Here is a 27033-nt window from a genome sequence, read left to right as displayed (position 1 = left end):
ACTCTGTGATATACAAAAACTGCAAAGGTCTTTATCAATAAAAGCACATGCTGTAGTCATATTATGGAGCAAAATTCAATGAAGAAAAAAAAATTACAGATATGACATATCTAGCTAGTTTAACTATGCTCCAATATTTCATAGTTTAGAAAATGGAGCCCATCAGCCTATACTTCTCAAAAGTCAGTGAAAAGAGGCTGCGTTAAGGAACTTTTCAGTTTACTTCAATGGCGTGAACAATTCCATCAGAACTCCACACTCCAGATTAAATTGTTATAGTATACAGAAAGGCAGAATTATTTTTATTTTTTTTTGTTCTTGAATGTAGTCCTTTACACACATCTTCCGTACGTGATTTGCTCACCTTTTGGGACTGGAGTTTATAATTGACCTGGCTGGGACTATCCGATGAGTTCACTTGATTCCTTGGGAGACTTTTAAGCCAGGTGTCCAAGCTGTCGCTGGAGGATTTAAATTGCTGGTACGGCAAATTGGCATCTCTCAAAATCTTCTCTCTGGCAATAGATTAAGATGTAATGTCACTCACCTTACAGTTCCACTCAATGAATACAAATGATAATATTTCTTTAATCATTGTCTAGACAACAGGTTCCTTTCATATTAGTTTCTGTCTAAATTCTGTATAATCACCAATGTTCTGCTTTCATAACTTGTAAAGATCTCTGGACAAGAGCACTACATAAAAACCGTTAAATATTCATGCAGGCCGATTCTGAGTTTTACATCACATTGACTTGGCTGCTTCTTACCAACATCATGATGAATATTAAAGGGCTTCTTCTAGCATCATGACCAGTTCAGTGATTTGATGTGGTGATGGTGCCTGGAGTCTGTATGTGCTGCATTTTGCTTTGTAACGCTGCACGTGCTTAGATTAACCCCTCTGCTGCCGGAGGCATAACTCCACCTCCAGCAGTATCGCAGGGCTGTTCTCAGCCAGCCTGTTCTCCGCCAGCTGGCTAATGTCAATTCTGTGCAACGTCTATTGCACAGAATGACAGTCATTGGCTGAGGGCAGTCAGCTGACACCCTCAGACAATGAATGTCGACCACCATGGCTTCTGCAGAAGCTGGAAGCATGTCGCTGGACCACCAGTAGGCATCAAAGCCCGGCGGAGAGCCAGGTAAGGGGGGCAAACTGAGAAAACCAGGCCAGGGCACTCCTTGCATCATAAACGCTACAGCGAACTGTAATTTTTATGATGCTTGGAGTAACCAATTAAGACAGTTATTCAGCTAATAATAATGTGCCTTAACCTATAGACTGTTGATGAATACAAATGTCAACTATCCAACTAGCAATATAATTCCCTACCTTCTGTTCACAAAAAAACCCAACATGTTTTACTGTTTACACCAAACTATGTCAGTAATAACTAAGGTTTTAATTATAATTGGCATTACTTCCACTGTTTATATTAGGCTTTTTTTGTTCAGCCATATCTCACCTCTGATCAAGCTGGTCAGCAATAGCATGGTAGCGATCATTTAATCTTTGGACTTCTGCTCGTTGGCGGGGGAGGTCGGGGCTGTGCTCTTGCGTGTTGCTCTGTAATGCGTTGCATGCTAGCTCTGTGTCTTTTAAACTCCGATTCAGCTTCAAGAGATTGTCTTGTTTGCTCACAAGTTCTCGCTTAGTTTTCTATGTGATGAAGACAGATGGATGTAAAAATTAAAAATGAAAATACTCTGTGTGCATACCAATAACATACACGGCTCATCTGCACCAAACGTCTTGAGTACCTTAAATATGTTTGTCATCCTTGGAGTCAAAATACCAACTATGACCTCGATTTAATATTTTTTATAACTGAAATAATTTTTGAATATTTTAATATTTTGATATAGTCATTTTAAAAATGTATCCAAAAATAATAAATAATTTGAAAAGCTTATCTAAAAATTTGTTTCTGGTTTGTGGGAATTCTTAAAGTCAGACGCTTCTGAATTTCCAAATTCATCCAAAATTCAACTTGGAACTCAACTAATTGCACTTGTTTGCTCATTACAGAGGTCTACATTGCTCATGGCTCTTACCTGGATATCAGTGACTTTGTCCTGCAGGGCACTGGGAGAATATTGAATAACGCCATCATTTGCCAGCCTTCCTTCAAATCCACTGATCATTTCATCTGTCTTCTTGATCTGATTCTCCAGGTTTAGGGATGCCTTAGCTCTGTAGAAGAAAATAAAATCATCTTTAAATGGAGTATGATGGATGATAAGGCCACCTTGAATGTGAAGTTGACAATGTAGATGCACAAGATGTACACACACATCATGGTTGAAAATCACAATTTCCTAACCCTGGGTTATTGCCAGAGTGAGAGAACATTCTGAAGCAATGATCACTATTCATTATTATTATTATTCTCTAGATTGTAAGCTCGTTTGAGCAGGGTCCTCTTCAAACCATTTTTCCTGTAACATTTTGTAGTTGTCTCATTTATGTTTAAATTACCCCGTTTATGATATTGTAAAGCGCTGTGGAAAAATATATAAATGCCAATAATTAAAATAATAATAATTTGGCTGACTGTAGGTCGTATTAACTGTAGTTCATAGTTAGGAGGGCTGTTGCTTTAATACAGCATACTTTTTACATTTGGTCCTTGGACACACCCAACAGTGAAGGATCTACTTATAAAATCTCATAAACAAAGAATGCCTATTATGAGCAGAAAGGCATCTTCTGAAAGTTGAAATCATCTAAGAAGTTTTACAGGGTTCATTTGACTAGACCCTTATAAAGCGCAATGGACCAGATTTAGTCGGTTTCCCCATTGAAACAAAAATGGAAAATCACTAAATATAGAACCAATAAGGGGTATGTTCACTGGTTATAGAACCAATGATCCTATGGCAAGATTGTCAGCTCATGTCATATGAACTACAAGTTTCTGTATTCTTACAGAACATAACACGTTTCTGTATTCTTCTTATTCTTGAGTTTACAGACTACCAGCTTCATTCTAGAAACAGCAAACATAACAAAGCTTTTCTTGTCCTCTTACGTACTCTTCTCCATAGAAGGATGTCAGAGCCTTGACATCGTTGTATTTGTTGCTGACTTTTGTCAGGGAGCTTGGGAGCTGAGAGGCTACCGGGCCCGATGGCTTCTTAGACAGGAAGCTTTCACATTCCTTCTGAACTGTATCTTTATCGGATGCAATACCCTGCAGCTTCCGAGCAGTTGCCTAAGAAAAAAAAGAAATTACTTGAGATTACAATGACAAACTCTATGATAATTCTGAAATTTCATTTCATGGCTGACAACCAATTCAAAATATATACAGATTTGGGGACATGTGTAAATGAATTCCTATTTTTTTCTTTCATAGTTTTGTCTTTAAAAAATTATCAAAGTCTACCAGTCCCGCAAGAAAGTCATTCAAAATGTGCAGGGTTTGCCCATGAATAAAAAGAGCAATACAGCATGGTAGATGTACTACCGTAACTTCCTGAGAGCTACCAGTAGCTACCCCTGAAAAGTCTCAGACACAAAGATAGCATTTATCGATATTAACCCCAACATTTTTACTTCCCACACTCTACTTCCTTTAAATCCTATTTGAATATCTCACCTCTTGGTCTTTCAGCCTCCCAGTAATGTCCTGACTAGGCGAAGACCGGCTGACAGGTGAACGCAACCTTGACAGTACATCCTGTTCAGTATCTTGTAGGTCTCCATAGATCTTGTCCAATTTTTTGAGAATCTGTTCACTTTGAGGGTCAGTGGGTACGCTAGATGTCCTTGCTGGAGGTATCGGAGGAGCGCTTACAGGAGCTGTACGGACATTGCGAATAAATTAGCTCTCAGATATATCTCAAGTAGGGATCATAAATGTAAGCAAACCTGAACTTAACACCATCTTCCATGTGGTAATGTGCTGCTAGCCCACCATTACACAAAATGTTCCAGTTTCCCATCATTTCAGCACCACACCATCTTGTAAACCTGTTTTTCTCCTATATTGCAAGTGATTTTTGCCATTATATCGGTCCCTTTACTGAATTTCTTTAAAATAGACGACCTAGGTTTGTGTTTTAACAAAAAAGGAATTTGCAGATTTGCTCTCATATCTTACCCATCTGGTTGGGTCTAGTAGGCTCGCGAGTGCTAGATTTTAGGGTATTTTGCACTGCTGCTGTTTTCTTCTTTACATCACTCAGATCTCCTTCCAACCTGAGCATTAAAAATATTAGACATCATAATCCAAAACTCACATAGAATACAGAGAGGAATAACATCCCCCAATTAGCAGAGTAAATACGTCAATCTCATCTGTCCTCTTCCATAAATGCTTACCTCTTCAACCTATCAATCGACTCCAAGTCTGGGGGTGGAATCACGAAGCAGGTGGCTGGGGCATTTATAGTCTTTCCATCAGGACTCTGCACAACCCAGCTTTCTTTCTTGCTGTTGTCTTTTAGAGTGTAGGTGTCACCTTTCGTAAGCTGGACCTGTTGGGAGTGCTCGTTGGTTATTTTGTGGATGGTTGCCACAACTTTATTGACAAGTTGAGATTAGATTACCAGTGTCGCGAGATGAGGAACTATCGCATTTCAAGGCTTATATTGATGACCAACAACAGGTATTACTGGAGAGCATATGCATTTTTTGTGCTAAATATTATTTATTCTACCTGTGCAACAGACATGTTTCATTTCCTAAAATAAAGCCTTTGGTTATAACATTATAAGATCATCTTTTTAAACCTAGCTAACAAAGGCCTGGATTTATTATTGTCGGATAAGCTATTAAAATTATTTAATATTTTGAAAAAAATATTTTACATTTGTAATTTTTTTTATATATTGATATGTTGATTACATATGATATATTTTTTGATATTTTAACTTTTTAAAAATAAATCATTCTAAATGTTTATCCAAAAATATTATATCATTTGGAAAGCTTATTCAACAATATTAAATCAAAGCCTAAGGGTCCAAGTGTGCACTTATTAGAATGTGTATGTCATTCATTCAGTCTTTGAAGTGAAACTAGTAACTTGTCACATCATTTCATGAACTTACATCTCCCGAGTCCCAGTCACATATTGTGTCCACTTGCGTAGGTTGTTTTGGCCTGATCCTTCTTTGTTTAATAGGCACAATCTCTGGGCTCTTCTGTTTGAGGCCAGCTAAAGTTTTCTCAGCTTGTATGAGCTGTTTCTCATCCTTGCCCAACTGTAGCTGGAGCTCAGTTGGGCTGCTAAGGTTGGGTTGACTGTATTTGGTTTCAAGATTGTGGTTGGTGTTTTTTATGATCTCGGAAACAGAATCAGCTTCATCCTGGAACTGTTGAAAGGGTAACGGATTATTGTCTGTATTCATTTATTGCACCTTCACATTTCACAAAAATAATTGCCACTTTGATTGGCCGTCACATTTCACAACTTGTCATCTTCATACAATCACTCTGCTCATTGTCAGGCTATACATTCCCACACAAATAATCACTCAGAGATGCTGGTCAAACCACAGATTGATCATCATAATGTGCTAAATCATATTAAACCGCTGATAGCCTGTTACTTGTTATTGTACTATCGCATATCAATAAACAAAAAGTTCCACCATGGTAATTTAAAGGGCATTGTGTAGTTCTCACTTTAAGCACTGCCATTCATCTGTCAGCATGGGGCTACTAATTCTGGCCCCAGCTTATAGAGGGGAGCCCCCAGGTATCGAGTGATAGCTGGTGTACTGTACTCTAGTACCAGCAAGTAAACTGTTCCTACTGGTAAAAATTCAGCCTTATGGATTATTCCTTCATGAAACTGCGAGGCAACCTTGATGAAATAATTCCGTCACTTGGAGTTAAAAGGTTGATCATGTGGCACTTTTTTTTGTCATTCTCTTTTTTTTTAATTGCAGCAAGATTGAAATAAATGACAGGTAAGTACATATGAGTCATAGCATATTACGCATGCATAGTTAAATTCAACGTAAGTGACACACAAAAAGAGAACATAGATGAATAATGCAAGAAAATAGACTCCTAAGAGAATCTGCCTAATTTTTGGAAATTAGAAACATGCTGGATTACATTTGCTAGCTAAAATGACAGATCAAATTATAGATTAAAGGTTAAACTGTGACTCCTAAGGCAATTGTCTAGGCATGAGGCAGGCTAGGTAAACATAACTATTGATGTTGCATAGGTATGGCACATAGTGAGAAGGCAAGCTTTAGACCGGGTGAGTATCTGACAAATAGAGGTGCCCAATTGCCCAATGTCACGCTAGCTGCAACTGCTTTGTATGAAACCTTTACCAGTGACTGCAGATACCATTATAAATGTTAAAATACCTGGCAAAAAAAAAAACTAGGTGGCAGGTATTTTGATATTTATAATTGCATCAGCAGTCATCTGGTGAGAGAGTGACTCAAGCGACAGTCCTTTCAGCAGATTCAGCCGACTCTCATAAGTGGCAACGCAGTTGCATATCTAGGGAAGACAATTCTTGAGGCCAAGTCTATGCCCTTCTGGAGGAGGACACAGAATTTAGGTAATGGTCACCGCTTGATGCGGGTACTCTTTCGCTCGTGTAGGCAATACAAGGAGGGTAAGCTTCAGGTAGCACTCAGCCTATGTAGGCAAGCAGAGGGTCTCGGTTGCTTCCACAGAACCTTGTTGAGGCTGGGGGTGCCTTACTGTCTCCGGCCGAGGGTGCCTTACTGTCTCCAGCCGCACGCTTCCATGGTGTTCCTGTCAGAGAGTAGGTTTGTTGGTTGTATCTTGGTTTCACAGTGTTAACCAGAAGCTCTGAATAACCTCATCAAGCTGCGACAAGAGGTACACAACCCTCTGGGTTGAGTGCATGCCATGTGAGGTTGCAAGAGGGGTGTCTGCCATTTTGGAGTTCCGAAGAGCGGTTTGGTGGCAACTCTGAGTATGCGGTAAGGATGAGTAAGACAGCTTAAAACTTTCCAGAGGGGACCGTGTTATCCATCAGAGGGAAGGGGGGTTTGGGATGCAGCGGGTCTAGCCATGAACTGGAGGGTAAGGAGATCGATCACTTCTCCCTTGCTCTGTCCCCAGGCCGCAGCAGAATTTCTCCGGCTCGGGAGAGGTGTCATACAGCTTGCCCGGGAATCCCTGACCTGAGATGTGTACAGAATGTAGCATGGTAGCGAGCTGGCCAGGTAAAACACCTGAAATTCAGCCAAATATGAGAGAGCTCAAGTGCCTCACGTCTGGACAGCTTGAAGGTTAGGCTCTACCCCCCATCATGTGGTACTTTTAATATTTTACTTGTAATATTTTACGGTTACTGGCGGCCAGGAATAGGAGGAGGGATACCTTCCACCTTCCACCTTGCCCTAGTACCATCTAATACAAATCTGCTCACTAACAGACATCAAAACATACAGTCCAGTACACTAGACTTGTGCACAGTAGAGAAATTCTGCAAATTCACTTAGTCTGAAAATAAAATTTTGTTTGGATAGCCGTTCATGTGGTCTGACTATTGTCCATCCGAATAATTCAGATGAACGAAATTGAGCAAAAATTGGCAAATCAGTTTACTGCAATGTATACACATAATATAAATATTATGTATATATTTTGCAGTACACTAATAGGTGCATTTGTGCGCCACTGGGTTTACATAACAAGTGGGGAAAAAGGAGGAGAAAAAAAACATCTCTATATATTATATACACTGATCAGCCACAACAATAAAACCCCTGACCGGTGAAGTGAATAACATTGATGATATAGTTACAATGGCACCTGTCAATGGGTGGGATATATTAGACAGCAAGTGAACAGTCAGTTCTTGAATTTCAAGTGTTGGAAGCAGGCAAAATGGCCAAGTAAAAAGATCTGAGTGACTTTGAGATGAGCCAAATAGTGATGGCTAGACAATCTGAGCATCTCCAAAACGGCAAGTCTTGTGGGGTGTTCCTGGCAGGCCCGGACTGGCCATCGGGTACACCGGGCAAATGCCCGGTGGGCCGCGGTGGCCAGGGGCCGAGGCCGGCAGGGGAAGTCCCAGGATCTCCCCTGCCGGTCTATGCAGGGCCGGCACTATCCGAGCGCCGGCCCCGCTGTTTTCAATGAAGAGCCGGTGAGGAGATCAGAGATCTCCCTCACCGGCCCACTTGGAGAGACATGCGGCTGGGGAGGGAGGGAGAGGACCCGGCGGAGCTCTATCTTGCAGCTCCGCCGGGTTCCTCTTGCGAGATCCGGCGCGTTGCCATGGCAACGACCGGATCTCGCGAGAGTGAACTCTAGCCTCGCAGGCTAGAGTTCACTCACCCACTGGACCGCCAGGGAAGATACCAGCGTGCCGGTCCCCCCCTCTCACTCACCAGCGTGCCGGTACCCCCCCACCTCCCAGGCTACAGGTAAGAAGGGAGGGGGGGCATAATGCTACATTTTAATTTACCCCCCCCAACACTCAATCCCTTCTAACATTCACACACAGCACACACAGCACTCTCACTCCCATCACACACAGAACTCTCACTCCCATCACACACAGCACTCTCACTCCCATCACTCTCACTCCCATCACACACAGCACTCTCACTCCCATCACTCTCACTCCCATCACACACAGCACTCTCACACACAGCACTCTCACTCCCAGCACTCTCACTCCCAGCACTCTCACTCCCAGCACTCTCACTCCCATCACACACAGCACTCTCACTCCCAGCACTCTCACTCCCATCACACACAGCACTCTCACTCCCATCACACACAGCACTCTCAAACCCATCACAGCACTTTCACACACAGCACTCTCACACACTCAGCACTCACACTCAGCACTCTCACACACAGCACTCACACACAGCACTCACACACATCACTCTCACACACATCACTCTCACACACATCACTCTCACACACATCACTCTCAGGACTCACACACACATCACACTCAGCACTATCACAAAACACATCACACTCAGCACTATCACAAAACACATCATACACAGCACTATCACACACATCACACTCAGCACTCACGCACATCATACACAGCACTATCACACTCAGCACTCTCACACACATCACACTCAGGACTCACACACACATCACACTCAGGACTCACACACACATCACACTCAGGACTCACACACACATCACACTCAGCACTCTCACACACATCACACTCAGCACTCTCACACACATCACACTCAGGACTCACACACACATCACACTCAGCACTATCACAAAACACATCATACACAGCACTCTCACACACATCACACTCAGCACTCACGCACATCATCCACAGCACTATCACACTCAGGACTCACACACATCACACTCAGCATCCATCATACACACATACTGCACCCCTCACATACACACAGAACCTCCCCAACACACATACACAATACTTCCAAACATACACACACACATATATATATATATATATATATATATATATATATATATATATATATATATATACACACACACACACTCTGGATCCCCTATACACACACTAGATTCCTTGTAAGCAAACGCATACTACACCCCTAAACACACACTCTCTACAAACACTACATCACATATATACACACACCCACACACACACACTATAGCCTGTATGCACACACTTGCTACATCCCCTATACACACATTCTCTACAGCCCCTAGCCACATATGCATTACATTACACCACAAACACAACACGACTAAAACCGACCTTATTACACAATACCACACCACAATCAGCTCACACTATACACACACACAATCCCACAAGCAAGCTCCAAACACATGCACAATACTCTTTCCTGGCATTTTTGTCTCCAGGTATCCATTTATAGAGACACCAGAGACAAGTTGCAAGGAAACACAGTGCAAGCATGTTATTAAATTTGCTTGCACTGTGCAGAACAAATACAGGGCTTTTTTCTCATGCTAGAGATCTTTAGCAGAGCTCTGCGCATGGTCTGCCCTGGCCTGCACTTTGAGAAGGGGGCGTGTTTGTCGTTAGTGATGACAAAACACACCCTCTCTGCCCCGCCCCTTCTTAGTGGGCCGCTCTGATAAAAAAATGCCCCGGGACGAATTTTTATCCCAGTCCGGCCCTGGTTCCTGGTATACATTGGTTAGTACAGTTAGGAAGGACAACCGGTGAACCGGCGTCAGTGTCATGGGCACCCAAGGCTCATTGATGCACGTGGGGAGCGAAGGCTAGCCCATCTGATCCAATCACACAGAAGTTCTACTGCAGCTCAAATTGATGAAAAGCTTAAAGAGACACTATAGTCACCAGAACAACTACAGCTTATTGTATTTGTTCTGGTGAGTATAATCATACCCAATAAACACTGTCTTTTCAGAGAAAATGCAGTGTTTACATTACAGCCTAGGGATACCTCCACTGGACACTCCTCAGATGGCCACTAGAGATGCTACCTTGGGCAGTGCTGCACAGCCATTCAGTGTCTCCACCCTCTACATGGAGACATTGAACTTTCCTCATAGAGATGCATTGATTCAATACATCTCTATGAGGAGATGCTGATTGGCAAGGCTGGGTTTGGTTTGTGCTGGCTCTGCCCCTGATCTGCCTACTTGACAGTTTCAGACAGTCCAATGCTTTCTTATGGAAAAGCATTGTGATTGGCTCAGATCATAACTTTAGATGATGTCAGCCAAGCAGACAGATCAGGTCAGAGCCAGCAGCAGCAGACTGTAATACAACTAAGATTTTACTATATTTAGGGGGTAACGGGGGGTCGGGCAGAGGGGATAGATTGTGTTTTTAACACTATAATGTCAGGAATACATGTTTGTGTTCCTGACCCTATATTGTTCCTTTAATGCTGGTCATGATAGAATACACACAGAACACCTAGAACATTGCATGTTGCTGCATGTGGGGCTGACTAGCTGCAGACTGGTCAGAGTGCCCATGATGACCCGTGTCCACCACCGAAAGAGCCTTCAAGGGGGACGTTAGAAATAGAAGAAAGTTTCCTGGTTTGATGAATCATGTGTTCTTTTAGATCAGGTGGATCGTCGGGTGTGTGTGTTCATTAAATGGGGAAGAGATGACAACAGAATGCATTATGGGAAGTGGGCAGGCCGGCGGAGGCAGTGTTATGCTCTGGGTAGTATCTTGCTGAGAAACCTTGGGTGTTGGCATTCATGCGAATGTTACTTTGACAAGTACCTAGAGATTGCTGCCGACCATGTACACCTCTTCATGGCAATGGTGATCCCTGATGGCAGTGTCCTGTTTCAGCAAGATAATGCACACTGCAAATATTGTTCAGGAATGGTTTGAGGAACATGACATAGAGTTCAAGGTATTGTCATGGCTTACAAATTTCCCAGATCTCAATCAGATTGAGTATCTGTGGGTTGAGCTGGAACAACAAATCTGATCCATGGAGGCTCTACCTCGCATCCAAAGCATTTTCAAGTTTTCCAACAAATTGAGGGTAGGAATCCTTCTTGACTCCAGAATAACAGTAAAATGAGAAACACATTTATTAACTAAATATTACAGCCTTGCCTATCCTGGTTCCATCCACATGTTGTTTAAATGTCTGTACAGAATCTGTTAAAATAACCTCTTCAGGCAGAGTTTCCCCCCCCCCAAACTATTTATTGACTAACATCCTTACCCCTTACAAAGCGGTTTTCCTGACACTATAGTGCCCTGAGGGTGCCCCCACCCTCAGGGTCCCCCTCCTGTGGCGCTGAAGGGGTTAAATGCCCATCAGCAGCTTACCTCTCCTCCCCCGCCGATGTCAGCTCCCGAGTGGACTAGAGGCTGGATTAACCCCAAATGTAAACATAGCAGTTTCTCTGAAACTGCTCTGTTTACATCTGAAGGGTTAAAACTTGAGGGACCTGGCACCCAGACCACTTCATTGAGCTGAAGTGGTCTGGGTGACTATAGTATCCCTTTAAACAAACCATACATTGACCAGCCACCTTTAAACTTTTTTTACACTTTATTGTGTTCTTTCATTCATTTAGTAGCCTGTAACCTTTCACACCTAGAACATCTGCCTAACCTGTCTGGCCAGTAATAAAACAGCTTTGTCAATAATAATCACTTAACTGTTAACTCTGTTTGTTTTCTGGCAAATCTGCAGGGACCGTCTGACCACTCGGGCATGTCGGTCATGGCCTGAGGCAGACAGGCCCCCGGACACCTCAATGTGCACACACACACATGTACTTTCTTAGAGAGACCTGGCAGCAATCCTGCTCTTTCTGTTCCAGGTCTACTCTATGAACTCCTCTATGGTGCTCTGTGTGAGAAGAAGAGGCAGGGTCTGAGGGATGGGAAGTGACATCACTTCCTGTGCCCTCCTCATGCAGAGTGTAGAAGATAAGGAGCAGCCTGGAGACTGCACACACGCGGTTTAATCCTTTTTAGAAAGTGAAAATGGTGGCTGGTGTAGAGACAGGGTTTGGGGGTGAAAAAGACAGAAGCACATGTAGGATGTGTGGGTTAGATAGGACTCCTACCCCCCATTACAGCTCCTATACCCCCCAGCACTCACCTAAACACGTGAGCCCCCTCCCACCCCAGCCCCTATGCTCTCCCCTGCATTCTCTACATTACGTATACAACCCTGCATACACGGCAGCTCCCATGTTTTCTCTGCACCCACAGACCCTATGCCCAATTGAACCCATAGCCCTTTCAGCACCCATTCTCTTCCCTGCACGCAATACATCTCCTATATCTCCCTGTGCCCCCCTGCACCCACTACCAACTTTATGCCCCTCCTGCACTCATTAAAGACCCTATCCCCTCCTTCACCCATTACAGACCCTATGCCTCCTGGCCCTATCTCCCCAGCACCCACTACCCAATCCCTCTGTGCACACACTACAGTCCCTATACCCACTGTACCTTCTACAGCCTCTATACCCACTCACATACAACAGTCCATATCCACATAAACTACAACACAAACAGTCCTCTTCACTGACATACTACAATGCAAATAGCACCATTCACACAAGCAAACACACGAGGAGCCTCACTTTTTGCACACAATCTTATGAGCAGCATCCCCACACATGCAATACAACATGCAGCTTCCCTACACACACATCACAAGCGGCATCCCCACACATGCAATACAACATGCAGCTTCCCTACACACACATCACAAGCGGCATCCCCACACATGCAATACAACATGCAGCTTCCCTACACACACATCACAAGCGGCATCCCCACACATGCAATACAACATGCAGCTTCCCTACACACACATCACAAGCGGCATCCCCACACATGCAATACAACATGCAGCTTCCCTACACACACACATCACAAGCGGCATCCCCACACATGTAATACTGCATCCTTACACACACGCACAGTTATTACAATTATCTATATAGCAGCAATATATTCTGCAGCGCTGTACAATAGGCAAAACAAGGCAAACTATTCATTCTAACGCAACACGATTGATGTACAGGAACACAAATTAACAGGCAGCATCCCACACACACACAAACCCACAAGTAGCCTCCGAGCCAGTGGCGTACATACCAGGGTCGCAGGGGTCGCGGCTGTGACCGGGCCCGGCCCACCAGGTGGCCCGGCTGCCCCTGCGACCCGGTATGTACGCTCTGGGCCAGCCTCTTCTCCTGGGGGGCCCAGGAGCCGGCCACCTCTGGGCCCCCCGAGGCTGGCCCTGCTTACACCCGGCGGGCAGTCAGTCAGGCTGGCCGGTGCGCGAGGGAGCACTCTCTCCTGAGTGCTTCCTCTTCAGCTCCCTCGCGCACCGCACTGATACCGGAGCCGGAAGATGACGTGATCTTCCGGCGCCGGTATCATTACGCAGCGCGCGAGGGAGCTGAAGAGGAAGCACTCAGGGGAGAGTGCTCCCTCGCGCACCGGCCAGCCTGACTGACTGCCCGCCGGGTGACCGCCCCCCCAGGAGCACCACTGGACCCCAGGGAATCCCCTCAGCACTCCAAAAGGTAAGGAGGCAGGGGGGATTAAATGTAAAAAAAAAATGTGTTAGTGTGTGTGTGTGTGTTAGTGTTACTGTGACTGTTAGTGTGTGTGTTACTGTGTGTGTTAGTGTGAGTGTTATTGTGTGTGTTAGTGTGTGTTAGTGTTACTGTGAGTGTTAGTGTGTGTGTGTGTGTTAGTGTTACTGTGACTGTTAGTGTGTGTGTTACTGTGTGTGTTAGTGTGAGTGTTATTGTGTGTGTTAGTGTTACTGTGAGTGTTAGTGTGTGTGTTAGTGTTACTGTGAGTGTTAGTGTGTGTGTTAGTGTTACTGTGTGTGTTAGTGTTAGTGTGTGTGTGTTAGTGTTACTGTTAGTGTGTGTGTGTTAGTGTTACTGTGAGTGTTAGTGTTACTGTGTGTGTTATTGTGTGTGTTAGTGTTAGTGTGTGTGTGTGTTAGTGTTACTGTGAGTGTTAGTGTTACTGTGTGTGTTAGTGTGTGTGTTATTGTGTGTGTTACTGTGAGTGTTAGTGTGTGTCTTACTGTGTGTGTTAGTGTTACTGTGAGTGTTAGTGTTACTGTGAGTGTCTGAGTGTGTCTGTTGAGTGTGTGTCTGCTAGTTAGTGTCAATGAGTGTGTTACTGTGTTTGAGCCTGTTTGATGTCTGTTAGTGAGTGTGTGTTTGTCAGTGAGAGTGTATGTTTTGTAAGTGAATGTGTATGTATGTCTGTCGCTGAGTGTGTCTCTGTCAGTAAATGTGTGTGTCTGTTAGCTAGTGTGTATGCATCTGTTCGTGAGAGTGTGTGTGTGTCTTCAGCACTTACCTTTCTCCAGCGCCGGACTCCCTTGGCGCTGGGGATCCCTCCGCCGCTCAGCTCCGAATGCGCATGCACGGCAAGAGCCGTGCGCGCATTCAAACCGCCCATAGGAAAGCATTACTCAATGCTTTCCTATGGACGTTCAGTGTCTTAGAATCGCGGAAGCTCCTCTAGCGGCTGTCAGTGAGACAGCCACTAGAGGCTGGATTAACCCTCAGTGAAACATAGCAGTTTCTCTGAAACTGCTATGCTTTCAGCTGCAGGGTTAAAACTAGAGGGACCTGACACCCAGACCACTTCATTGAGCTGATGTGATCTGGGTGTCTGTAATGGTCCTTTAAGTGTGTGTGCATCTGCATGCACTGGTGTACATACCGTGGTCGCAGCCCTGCAACCCCTGCGACCAGGTGCCCGCCGCCATTTGTTGCGGCCCCGGCCTGCGCAGAGTAAGCGTGCGGGGGGGGGGAGGGGAGGGGGGGCACACAGATCAATTTTCGCACCGGGGCCCCATTGGTCATGTGTACGCCACTGCTCCGAGCAGATGTGTTTGGAGCCTATTTGCAGGCTTGCACATGTAACGGACTCTGCTTGTGATATCACCATCTCACACAGCGGAATTAATATATGTGTAATATATGTGTTTTTATTTCTTTATTTTAAGGGGAGGAGGCATGCAAGCAAGGGTTACTCCATCCAAAACCAGTGTTTTACTAAAACACTGTTTTTGGTTAGATTAACCCCTTAAAAGTAAATCTCGCCCTATCTGGGGGCCCTGCGGCAGTCATGACTCTGTGACTTTTTACAGAGCCATTCTGGGTGCTGGGTGGCGAACTCATAATATCTGCGTGAGAAACGCACAAAGAAGGATTATAGTAGCCAAAAATCCTTAAACCAGGAGGGGCTGTAATTTCCTATTTCCCAGAGGCCCAGTGACTTGTCAGTGCACCCCTGCCAACATCTCACCTATATAATAATATTTTTTGCATCCATTTTAATTCAGTTGTCTTTCTCCTGTCAATATTAGTGGTAGCTCCATGCATAGAAGTATTTGAAGCCCATATTTACTGAGAACCTTTCTCACCTTCTTGTAATCCTCGGCATTCTTTAGATGGTTCTCCTGACAGATACATAGGTTTAGAAAATTCTGCCACTCTCCTTTCAGAGCCTCATTGTGTGCCTGAAACATAGAGATCATGTGATCACACTTGTTGTTTTCCAATTTATTATGGATTCACACATGTTGTTAACGGGCTTAGCACAAAATGAAATATAATCACATTGTTATTTTCACATACTGTAAAAATGATAAGTATTGACTGATTTATTTGAGACCAGGAAGGTGCAATTTTTAAGCAAAAATTAAAGATGTGTAATGCTTCCTCTTCATCTGCTTTGCAATGTTCCATTTAGGAAGTAACCTTGGCATCAGTGATGTCAATCAAGCATAAAGCACATTTAATCAATGCTACTCGCAGATTCGACACAGTTACATTTAGTAAGTGGCATTAGGAAGTGTAACAGACAATAACATGGAATCAGTTTGGGAAATATTGGCCCACACTATAGTCCAGGGGTAGACGACCTTCGGTTCTCCAGGTGTTGTGGACTACATCTCCCATAATGCTCTTACATCCATAATGCTGGCAAAGCATCAGGGGAGATGTAGTCCCCAACATCTGGAGAGCGAAGGTTGCCTACCCATACCCTAGTATAGTCAATGAATACAAAAACCTAATAAAGATTAAATAAGTAAATAAGCATACAGCGGAAAGCTACAGGGCTATCTGGCAGACTTATTTCGTATGCAAACACCAATCCTACTGGATTGCACGTAACAATGTTTTTTTTTTATATACCAAGATACAGCTGCTTCCTGGGTGTTTGAGTTCGACCATCCTATCCCCGTCATCCAGTAAGTCATTCACTTTTTCCTCCTGGGGTAGCAATTCTTCAGATTTAAATCGCTGCAAAAATAGTAAAAAAAAACAAACAAACAATTGCAGTCAGATATCTAAGACAGAATTCTAATTTGTCTTCATGCAAAGTCAAGGTGGTGGAGCTTAAAGGGACCCTATAGCTTCATGTAGTTCTAGTATCTATAGCATGCCCCTGCAGGTTTTTTAATGTAAGCACTGCATTTTCAAATAAAAGACAGTGTTTACATTGGTGCCTAGTTACATCTCTAGTGGCGGTCACTCGGACGGCCACTAGAGGTGCTTCCTGGGTCAGTGCTGAACGTTCATGGGGCTTATTCACAAATCATTGGTAACTAATTGAATATAGTTTACATTTTGTACCTCCTGGATATAATGGGAATTTAATAACCTAAATAAATCTGCTTTAATTTCAGCTGGTTAGTTACAGGCTGAAATCTGATCTACAGATTCTGAGGCAATATTGGAAAATACTGGAAAATGTCAAGATTTTATTTAGAAGTTATTGTGGACCTGATCCCTGAATGTCTCGCTCATGATAAGTATGTGTGATACACACCCACATCATCATGCCCACTAGTTTATGAGGGAAGACATGTCCCTAATCAACAACCTGTACTGTCTGTGGGTATTTATGTGTGAGTAGAGGCTTGGCTAATGTTTGGGGAGAAGGTGCAGGTTAAATAGGACTGTGGTAAGCAGCAAGCAATACTAGAGGCTGGCATTAATGACGGTTCCCAAGGACTAAATATACTCTTTTGTGTAATACCTAGCTTTTGTATAAAATGTCTTAATGACCCATATGCTACACGTGGGTCATTGGCGCATGTTGCCTCCTCAAATCTCCTTAGTATGAGGAGGGTGACTTTGCCCAGGTGCCCCCTGAATGTCCTCTTCACAGTACCTGAAAAATGATGTATCGTGTAGAGGCTCCCTTGCTACTCACCTCATATTGCCTGCGGGTGCCGGGAAGGTCGGGTATCTGGTCACTCCAGTCCTGTTTTAGGATTCTATTCTGTTCTTCGTTCAGGTAGAGCAGCTCTTTGGTGCAGCCATGGAGGTGGTTATATAGGCTGCTGAGGTACTGACCCCTCCACGTGACAGCCTCCTGTACTCGGGGAAAACACAGACAAATAATCATTATGTCTAAAAATCACCGCAGGACAGACCCAATGCATAAAACAGGGGTAGGCAAACTTTGGCACTCCGAAGATGTCGTAGACTACATCTCCCATATTGCCATTGCAGCCATAATGCTGGCACAGCATCAGGGGAGATGTAGTCCACAACATCTGGAGTGTGTAATTTTGCCTAACCCAGCCTAAAGTATTTTTATTTTTTCACATTTTGCCATCCAATAGTAGGGATGAGTGCTCTTTGGAACTTCACCGCTGTGGACTACGGTTCCCTTGATGCTCAGTAATAAGGAGTTAAAAATTCCACAGCATCAGGAGGGTGATGCTAGATATTAGTCATTACAATCTAATGTGGTTTTGGATGGCTATCCTTACATTTGAAATTCGCTCAAAAGGATCAGTCTTTTTTTTTTTTTAATTTACATTTGAGACTTTTATTCCATTTTTACAATAAGTAGGATACAGCAAAAAAAGCAGATAGTTTAAAATATCATCATGCATTTTTAAAACTTCAGAGCAAATACGTACAGGATTATTCACTAAAGTGAGTACTGTCTGGAATTCAGAGTAAATTTCAAATATAAGGCCAGAATAATTGAACCTGAAGCATAGCTGACTTGGAGAATGTTTCCATTGTGGCTATTTTGTCCCCCATAGAGGAAAAATGTAAACAGAACATACTTATTGCATAAAAGACACTTCATTCTACCTTAAATAAGGGAATAATTGAGATTAATATCTTAATTGTTATTCTCTAAACTAGGAATTTTCGAGAATTTACAAGAGAATTGTAAGTTTTAAGTAAAGATTTTTCCAACTACAGCATATTTTAACTCATGTATTTGTTACATAATCTGCCCGTTATTCCAAAGAGCAGAACATGTACTAAAACACCGCAGTGCAAAGATGGTGATATTATCCATGCAATTATTCCATGTATTTAACAGATAATAACAAATAGACCATCCTCCCTGTCATCCTTGGAACCCAAATCTCAGCCATCTCATACATGTCTGAGATCAGATCTGAGATTAGTAGGAGTAACACGCCCAACTAGCAGCTGTGTCCATTTAAATACTGCTCTTAAAATAAAGAACAGTCTCTCTCTCTCTCTCTCTCTCTCTCTCTCTCTCTCTCTCTCTCTCTCTCTCTCTCTCTCTCTCTCTCTCCCTCTCCCTCTCTCTCCCTCCCTCTCTCTCTCCCTCTCTCCCTCTCTCCCTCTCTCCCTCTCTCCCTCTCTCCCTCTCCCTCTCTCCCTCTCTCTCTCCCTCCCTCCCTCCCTCCCTCCCTCTCTCCCTCTCTCCCTCTCTCTCTCCCTCTCTCTCTCTCTCTCCCTCTCCCCCTCTCCCTCCCTCTCTCTCTCTCTCCCTCTCTCCCTCCCTCCCTCTCTCCCTCTCTCTCTCTCTCCTCTCTCTCTCTCTCTCTCCCTCTCTCTCTCCTCTCTCTCTCCCTCCCTCCCCCTCTCCCTCTCTCTCTCCCTCTCTCTCTCTCTCTCTCTCCCTCTCCCTCTCTCTCTCCCTCCCTCCCCCTCTCTCCCTCTCTCCCTCCCTCCCCCTCTCCCTCTCCCTCTCTCTCTCTCTCTCCCTCTCTCTCCCTCTCTCCCTCCCTCCCCCTCTCCCTCTCCTTCTCTCTCTCCCTCTCCCTCTCTCTCTCTCTCCCTCTCTCTCTCTCTCTCTCTCTCTCTCTCTCCCTCCCTCACCCTCTCTCCCTCTCTCCCTCCCTCACCCTCTCCCTCTCTCTCTCTCTCTCCCTCTCCCTCTCCCTCTCCCTCTCCCTCTCCCTCTCCCTCTCCCTCTCTCTCTCTCTCTCTCTCTCTCTCTCTCTCTCTCTCTCTCTCTCTCTCTCCTTGCCAACAGTAAGTAGAAATTTTGAGCCCTGCGTATATTCTATTTACTTTACAGCTATTTAAAAGCTACTACCTAGTTACGTTTGAGGGCTTGTTGTTTACTACTCTGTGTAGTAAAAACATACTTTGTTATTGCTATATATTATGTATTTGATTCAATTACCTTAACATCTTGATACTGGTTCTTAATTCCCTATTAAATAAAACATATAAAAACAGAACAGGTTATTAGTACATTATTCACTGCTAGAAACAGATCGTCCGCAGAGTTATACAAATACCAGAACCCACGCTGATTAATGCTTTTGGCCAACGTTGTATATGGCAGTCTGTCTACCTTGCTGATGAAGACGTCTATATAGTTACAATCTAAACAGGTCTGTACAGCAGGTCTGTCTAAATGTTTGGAGCACAGGTAGCTTCAAAGATGAACACCTTAAAATTTGCCCAGAGCTTTTAGGAAATAACAAATACTCTTTTTGTATCCCATATACTTTGGAACACGTGTCTCTCCTTCCCAGGTAATTTCTCTTGTGTCCCACATTTAGGGTTCCAGAGAAATGTTCAAATTGAACAGGACAGCTGCAAAACCTTGGTTTAAATGTATACTTTAGGCACCATATTATATTTAGTGTATAGATCATGCCCCTGCAGTCTCTGCCACTAAGGAGTTAAATCCCTTTTATTTCTCTTTATGCAGCCTTAGCCAAATCTCCCCTGGGTGAGACTCACACAGCCTGCATGAAAATAAAAATTAAAGGTTTAATTTTTAATCAGCTCTTTACAGCATTTTGTGTTTATTTTAGAAGCTTTTATCTCCTGCTCTACTAATTGAACTTTAATTACAAAGTAGGCTCTAACATGCAATTAACTGGAGATAAGAAATTCTAAATTTAAAAGTTTCAACTTTAGATCTCTCTTTACAGGAAATATGTAGAGACACTGGGGAGGTGTGACTAAGCTGTATAAACAAAGTGATTTAGCTTGTAAATGGGAGAAAATTGAGCAGTGACACTGCAGTGGCATGATCTATACACCAAAACTACTACATTAAGTTAACATTGTTTGGAGCTTATAGTGTCCCTTTAACCCTAATGTCATCATTAAGGACTCTCAGAACAAGCAATGGGTCACCTCAATGGGTTTGATCGAAAGAATGACTGTTTCCCAGCACGTCAAGAGACCACTGACTCAGCTTCTGACATTCCAAATACTACAACCACAAAGATACATGTGTTTCATGTTCATTTGCTAGTGCCCAATACCATCACTCTGAATGTGCCTGAATAGAGACGGGAGCGTGGCAGAGAGCTCACCGCTATTCTTACAATCTTACAAAAGGTATACAGTAAGTACTACAACCCAGACTGGTAATTAAAATAGTTCTGAGAACATTGGCTAGAAGAGGAAGTCTACAGCATTGCTGAGGTGTGGAGCTTGTGGAGTCATGCACGTGTAAAAATGTGTACATGTCAAAGCTTGAGAATTGGCTTGGTGAAAACAAATAGTTGCATAGGTGCATTACATACAGCCAGTGAACTACCAGTGTTATTAACTAATCAATATAGTAACAATATTCAAACCCCACTGATAAAAACACTATAAAATAAATATTTGAAAAAAATATACAATTTTAACGTTTTATATTGAATGATAACCAGTTTATAAGCAGAGGTTTTGCAAGCATACATAGCTTAGTTCCATCAGAGTTATTTTAGCTCCAAGGCCAGCAACCATGTTCACGTGTCTACTTCCAGTTGCAACATTTTTTACCTTTTTTAACTCTTTAGGTACCAAATATAATGTTCTGTCATCACAACCAGCACCGAAAACAGAATGTGTCATTTTATTTTAATTTATTTGAGAACTGAAGGTTGTGATGGTCATTGACCCCTTCAGCCTTAAGGACGCAACTTCAGAAATAAAATGGAATCATGACAGAATATTTCCGTCATGTGTCCTTAAGGGGTTAAAGGGGTAAATTTTTACGTAAGTGCTCCAAAACACAGATTCACACCTCCCTCCCATTGTGTGTTTGTTCTGTTTCATTCTACATAACATTCGAACTATAATAATTACTGCCCAGTGCACATTTAATTACTATTGCCATTTATAGATGTTACGCCAGTTAATGCTGCTGTAATTAAATATACTGAGTAAAGGGATTAATAACATAACTTTTTTTGGCAGACACAATACAGTGTTGAAGTGGGTATTGAGAGTCCATCTAATAAGATTACTATCTAAAGGGGTATTGGATGGTTAAGACATAAAGTACAGAGGAGGGAACTAGGGGCATTTAAAGTAATTAGGACATGAGAGTTATAAAGGGATTAGTAATTGTATTTGTTTATATTTTTATTTTCAAAGTGCATCTGTTCGAGGTATTTTTATTATTTAGTCTAATAGACAGAATTGCCTTACCTGGGGTTGGTTACGTATGTCTGCGCCATATTCATCAATCTCGTGCTGTAACAGATTATGTTCTGCGATTTGACGCTCCACGTCGGCAAGGCTGGGTCCATACTGACCTTCCTTTACTTGTTGCTGCAGAGGTTAAAATAAGTAGGAGATATTAAGTACCGGTAAATGGAATGTATGGAGTAACAATGTCCTTCCTTTAACGTATCCTTCTTGCAGGTATAACCTCTCACTTTATTTAAGCAAAAGTATCTAAGCTGTATTTGTCTATAAGTATGGGAAGTTGCAAACTTTAGTTCATCAATAATTGGTGAGAAGGACATTGCTTAGCTCTCTATTGTAGGAAGTTTTTTTCTTCTGACTTATGTCGCACATGAAGAGGTTTGGAGAGTTATTGCTATGATTCGAAATAAGAATAACATTCAAGGGAAAATCCATTTCCCAAATAAAAAAAATCAATATACATCAATGAAAACATGCATTCAATTAATTATGCATTTTTTCATTGGTGTATATTGATATATCTAAAACCAACTTGCAAAAGCTGCATATTTCATGTCTGAAGTCTTTGCAAGCCCTCCCCTTCTAACAACGCCCAGACTTTATGTGGCTGTCCAATCACAGACTTCCCAATGCAGCTCTTGTGTTTAGCTTCACTGAGCTAAGGAAACCAGGAAGTAACAGGACCTGTTGTCTGACTGACAGTCAGGGGGTGTGGGGGGGGGGGGGGGGTAACAATGTTAAATGAACACTATAGTCACCAGAACAACTACAGTTTAATGTAGTTGTTTTGGTGAGTATAATTATTATTAGAAAAGGCACTGTCTACATTTCCCCCTTGGGACACCTTCATTGGCCACTCCTCAGATGGCCACTGGAGGTGCTTCCTGGAGCAGTGCTGCACAGGGAGCCGCAGTCTGCTTTAAAAAGTGAGTAATTTTTAAAAAACATTAAATAAATATTGGGTTACATATTACCTAGACTAACTCTTTAAATAATCAGCCTTATTCAATAGCCATATTGCTTTGAAAAGCTTTGATACGCTCAGATCCATTCTTATATCTTTCTTGGACAATCCCAAATGTACCTTTTTACTGTCCAAGATCTGTGGCCAGTTCACTGTGGGCTCTGGAGGGACAAGGTTCAGTTTCTCATACACATCTCTGTATTCGGAACACTCCTGGCTCACTCGTTCATGCAGCTGGCGGATGCTTGAGAAAAATGACAAAAGGAGTCGTAATCATCAGACATATAATGACTGGAGGACATTCTTTGCCCACCTTGTCTGTACATATAATGACTTCCCACACCATTCACTCACATCTATGTTATTAATCTTTGCTACCCTTTCACCCCTTCCCCCACTCAATCTCACACTCGCTTCCTCCTATCTATAGGGCTTCTCTTTCACCCTATTTGACTTTATATGATCACTAGTTTGGGGATTTCAAAGCCACTCACTCGTTTTCTATTTCGCCTGCCTGCGGATGTCCGTATTTCTTTGCTTTGTCCACATCCAAGAACAGATCCTTAAGCAGCATCTCAGAATCCTTCAGACTTTTAGCATTTTCTTGCTGATGCTGAAAAGCATTCTTCATGGCATAATTTCCAGCATCCTACAATCAAATCACAGAGGATTATTAATTGGGTCTTTCTACTGTCCTCTTTGCACTTACAGTACGCTTACCGAGCTAGTCTACACCTCTGGATGTACCCAACACATACAGCCCTGAACTCAAAGATGAGCCCTCGCCTTCTACTACACAATTAGAACCTTGCCGTCTTTGTCTACAGATTATTTTCTACAACTTGTATTTTTATAAATTTGTTGATAAAATCAGATATACGTAAAAGAAATGAACTATTAGATATCCATATTAAATATTAAAACGTCTTACTCATTAAATGGCCAATACATTTTTCTAAGGTATCTTACGAGGTTGCAAGGTAGCTTTAGGATCTACCACCCTAGTAAGAGTTCCTTAGCTGTAAACTGGTTAAAGTTTCCTATAAAGCACATTGACACTTCTCCCAATTGGCAATATTTTAGGTTGCGTAAGTGGTGGGACTAAGGCCTTGGTTTAATAAGCTTTCCAAATGATTCAATACTGTTAGGAAACTTTCCAAATTTTTTATCTACAAAAATTCCTGTAGATTTTAATGGTAGCTTCTGAAGGTAAATAATTTGAATAAAAATTAAGATTACGTTTTTCCAACAGTATTGACTTATATGAAAAAATCGAGGCCCAAGTGTTAGGTCTGTCCATTTTGCTTACGTCCCTCTGCTGATTTTCTTCTGCCTTGTTCTGCACATGCAGCATCCTACGTTTGCCCACCCACAAAGCCACTGAAGTAACTCAGGCCCATAGCCACACTTGTACTTTACATATTTGACTTCTGTCGTTGAAACTCTAGGCAGGATCCTCACTCGTCCTCTGTTGTGTAAATTACTCTCCGTATAAAATCTTCCTATCAATATCATTTTTTATGTGTTGTGTCTAGCACTTTGGAATTTTTTCAAAAGCAGTATTATTATCACAACTCATATAATTTAATTATAAAAAAATAAAATAAGCATATATGAACGTATTGGAACACTGTATTATGGAAATCCCATGGTGTTTTGAAACAGAGAGTATGTAGTGCCTTGTACACAATACACTGCCTAAAGGCACACTGTAGGCACTGTAACTGCTTTATCTCATTGAAATGGCTATAGTGTCTGGAGTCCACTTGCAACATCCTTCTACTCCGTGCTAAATCGATTTTAATGTTTTTATGCTAAAAGTGAGGCTTCACCAGCCCATCTTTCTGTGCTGCTTGGATTAATGAGGAATCATTAGCCTGAGCAGCAATGGGCAGCTGTGATTGGCTGAGAGAGCCAGCTGGCCACATTCAGCCTATCACAGTGCCCACTGCTGGTATGAACTGGTATGACTGCAAGGAAGTGTGTAATCTCTCAGTTAATGCCTTAGCCATACCTCCAGTCAAGGTCAGGTTGTGAACAGGCAGAAATCATTATCTAGTGTTAAATTGCTCAAAAAGGAGTTCAGAAACGGCAACTGGTGACTCCAAGCACTGGCACAAACTGAAGGAGATGATGTGGATTTAAACAGATATAAGCAGAAAGATGAAAATGTAATCTATCCTTACACTGGGACAGGGCCGGCGCCACCTGTAAGGCGACCTAGGCAGCCGCCTAGGCCGCAACTTACTAGGGGGCGCCGGATCCCTGTCCCCGGTGCGCCTCCTCATGCTGCGCCGCCTGAGCGCTTTAGCAAGCCCCAGGCGGCGCAGCACTGCTGTGTGAGGGCGGCCGGGTTTGAGTGACCGGCAGGAGGGAAGCTCCATGTAGCGTGGCCGGGCAGCGCGGAACGGGGACAGGAACCTTTGTTTCCTGTACCCGGCCGCCGGCGGAATGACAGGAAGTGCTCACTCAGTGAGCATTTCCTGTCATTCCGCCGGCGGCCGGGTACAGGAAACAATGGTTCCTGTCCCGCGTTCCGCGCCGCCCGGCCACGCTACATGGGCAGGAGGGTAGGGTAAGGACCACTAAGGGGGGGGGGGGTGTTAAGGACTACTAAGGGGGGGGGGTGTTAAGGACCACTAAGGGAGGGAGGGAGGGTTTAAGGACCACTAAGGGAGGGGGGGAGGGTATAAGGACCACTAAGGGAGGGGGGGGTATAAGGACCACTAAGGGAGGGGGGAGGGTATAAGGACCACTAAGGGGGGGGGGTATAAGGACCACTAAGGGGGGGGGTATAAGGACCACTAAGGGGGGGGGGTATAAGGACCACTAAGGGAGGGGGGGGTATAAGGACCACTAAGGGAGGGGGGGAGGGTATAAGGACCACTAAGGGGGGGGGGTATAAGGACCACTAAGGGAGGGGGGTATAAGGACCACTAAGGGAGGGGGGGTATAAGGACCACTAAGGGAGGGGGGGTATAAGGACCACTAGGGGAGGGGGGTATAAGGACCACTGGGGGAGGGTATAAGGACCACTAAGGGAGGGAGGGGGTATAAGGACCACTAAGGGAGGGGGGGAGGGTATAAGGACCACTAAGGGAGGGGGGGAGGGTATAAGGACCACTAAGGGAGGGGGGGAGGGTATAAGGACCACTAAGGGAGGGGGGGAGGGTATAAGGACCACTAAGGGAGGGGGGGAGGGTATAAGGACCACTAAGGGAGGGGGGGAGGGTATAAGGACCACTAAGGGAGGGGGGGTATAAGGACCACTAAGGGGGGGGGGGTATAAGGACCACTAAGGGAGGGGGGTATAAGGACCACTAAGGGAGGGGGGGGTATAAGGACCACTAAGGGAGGGGGGGTATAAGGACCACTAGGGGAGGGGGGGTATAAGGACCACTAGGGGAGGGGGGGTATAAGGACCACTAGGGGGGGTATAAGGACCACTAGGGTAGGGGGGGTATAAGGACCACTAGGGGAGGGATGGGGGGGTATAAGGACCACTAGGGGAGGGATGGTTGGGATAAGGACCACTGTGGGAGGGGGGGGATAAGGAGCACTATGGGAGGAGGGGGATAAGGAGCACTATGGGAGGGGGGGGATAAGGAGCACTATGGGAGGGGGGGATAAGGAGCACTATAGGAGGGAGGGGGGGATAAGGACCCTATCCTACCCCACAAACCCTCTCTTTTACACTACACACATACACAATGCATCCCCCCACACACACAGAAACAAACAATGCATTCCTACTCACACACAGACACACCCGAAACACACAATTCATCCCTTACGTTCTCTTACATAATTAATGCACCCCTTACAGACACACACTGCATTCAATTACATACACAGAAACAAACCTTGCACCCCTTACACACACACACACACACACACATACATACCCAGAAACATACAATGCATTCCTTACAAGCAAAAACACACTACATCCCCTATAAAC

At 43.7% G+C, this 27033-nt stretch overlaps 1 protein-coding gene across 1 annotated transcript in view; it reads right to left on the bottom strand.

Annotated features, from left to right (window-relative positions):
• Positions 1-27033, bottom strand: part of EVPL (envoplakin) — a 73132-nt gene that overhangs the window by 11418 nt on the left and 34681 nt on the right. The window contains exons 5-19 of the mRNA XM_063459023.1: positions 23567-23721; positions 23193-23316; positions 22109-22231; positions 19848-19877; positions 17649-17810; positions 16625-16732; positions 15850-15945; positions 5062-5325; positions 4331-4485; positions 4110-4207; positions 3606-3808; positions 3040-3218; positions 2059-2197; positions 1470-1663; positions 365-515 (exon numbers count right to left, since the gene is read on the bottom strand). Of these exons, the coding sequence (XP_063315093.1) occupies positions 365-515; positions 1470-1663; positions 2059-2197; positions 3040-3218; positions 3606-3808; positions 4110-4207; positions 4331-4485; positions 5062-5325; positions 15850-15945; positions 16625-16732; positions 17649-17810; positions 19848-19877; positions 22109-22231; positions 23193-23316; positions 23567-23721 (2181 nt within the window). The remainder of the gene's footprint in view (positions 1-364; positions 516-1469; positions 1664-2058; positions 2198-3039; positions 3219-3605; positions 3809-4109; positions 4208-4330; positions 4486-5061; positions 5326-15849; positions 15946-16624; positions 16733-17648; positions 17811-19847; positions 19878-22108; positions 22232-23192; positions 23317-23566; positions 23722-27033) is intronic.

Source organism: Pelobates fuscus, chromosome 6, assembly GCF_036172605.1.
Source record: "Pelobates fuscus isolate aPelFus1 chromosome 6, aPelFus1.pri, whole genome shotgun sequence".
Classification (NCBI taxonomy): domain Eukaryota; kingdom Metazoa; phylum Chordata; class Amphibia; order Anura; family Pelobatidae; genus Pelobates; species Pelobates fuscus.
Note: the sequence above shows the minus strand (reverse complement) of the source record. Positions and strands in the feature narration are given on the sequence as shown.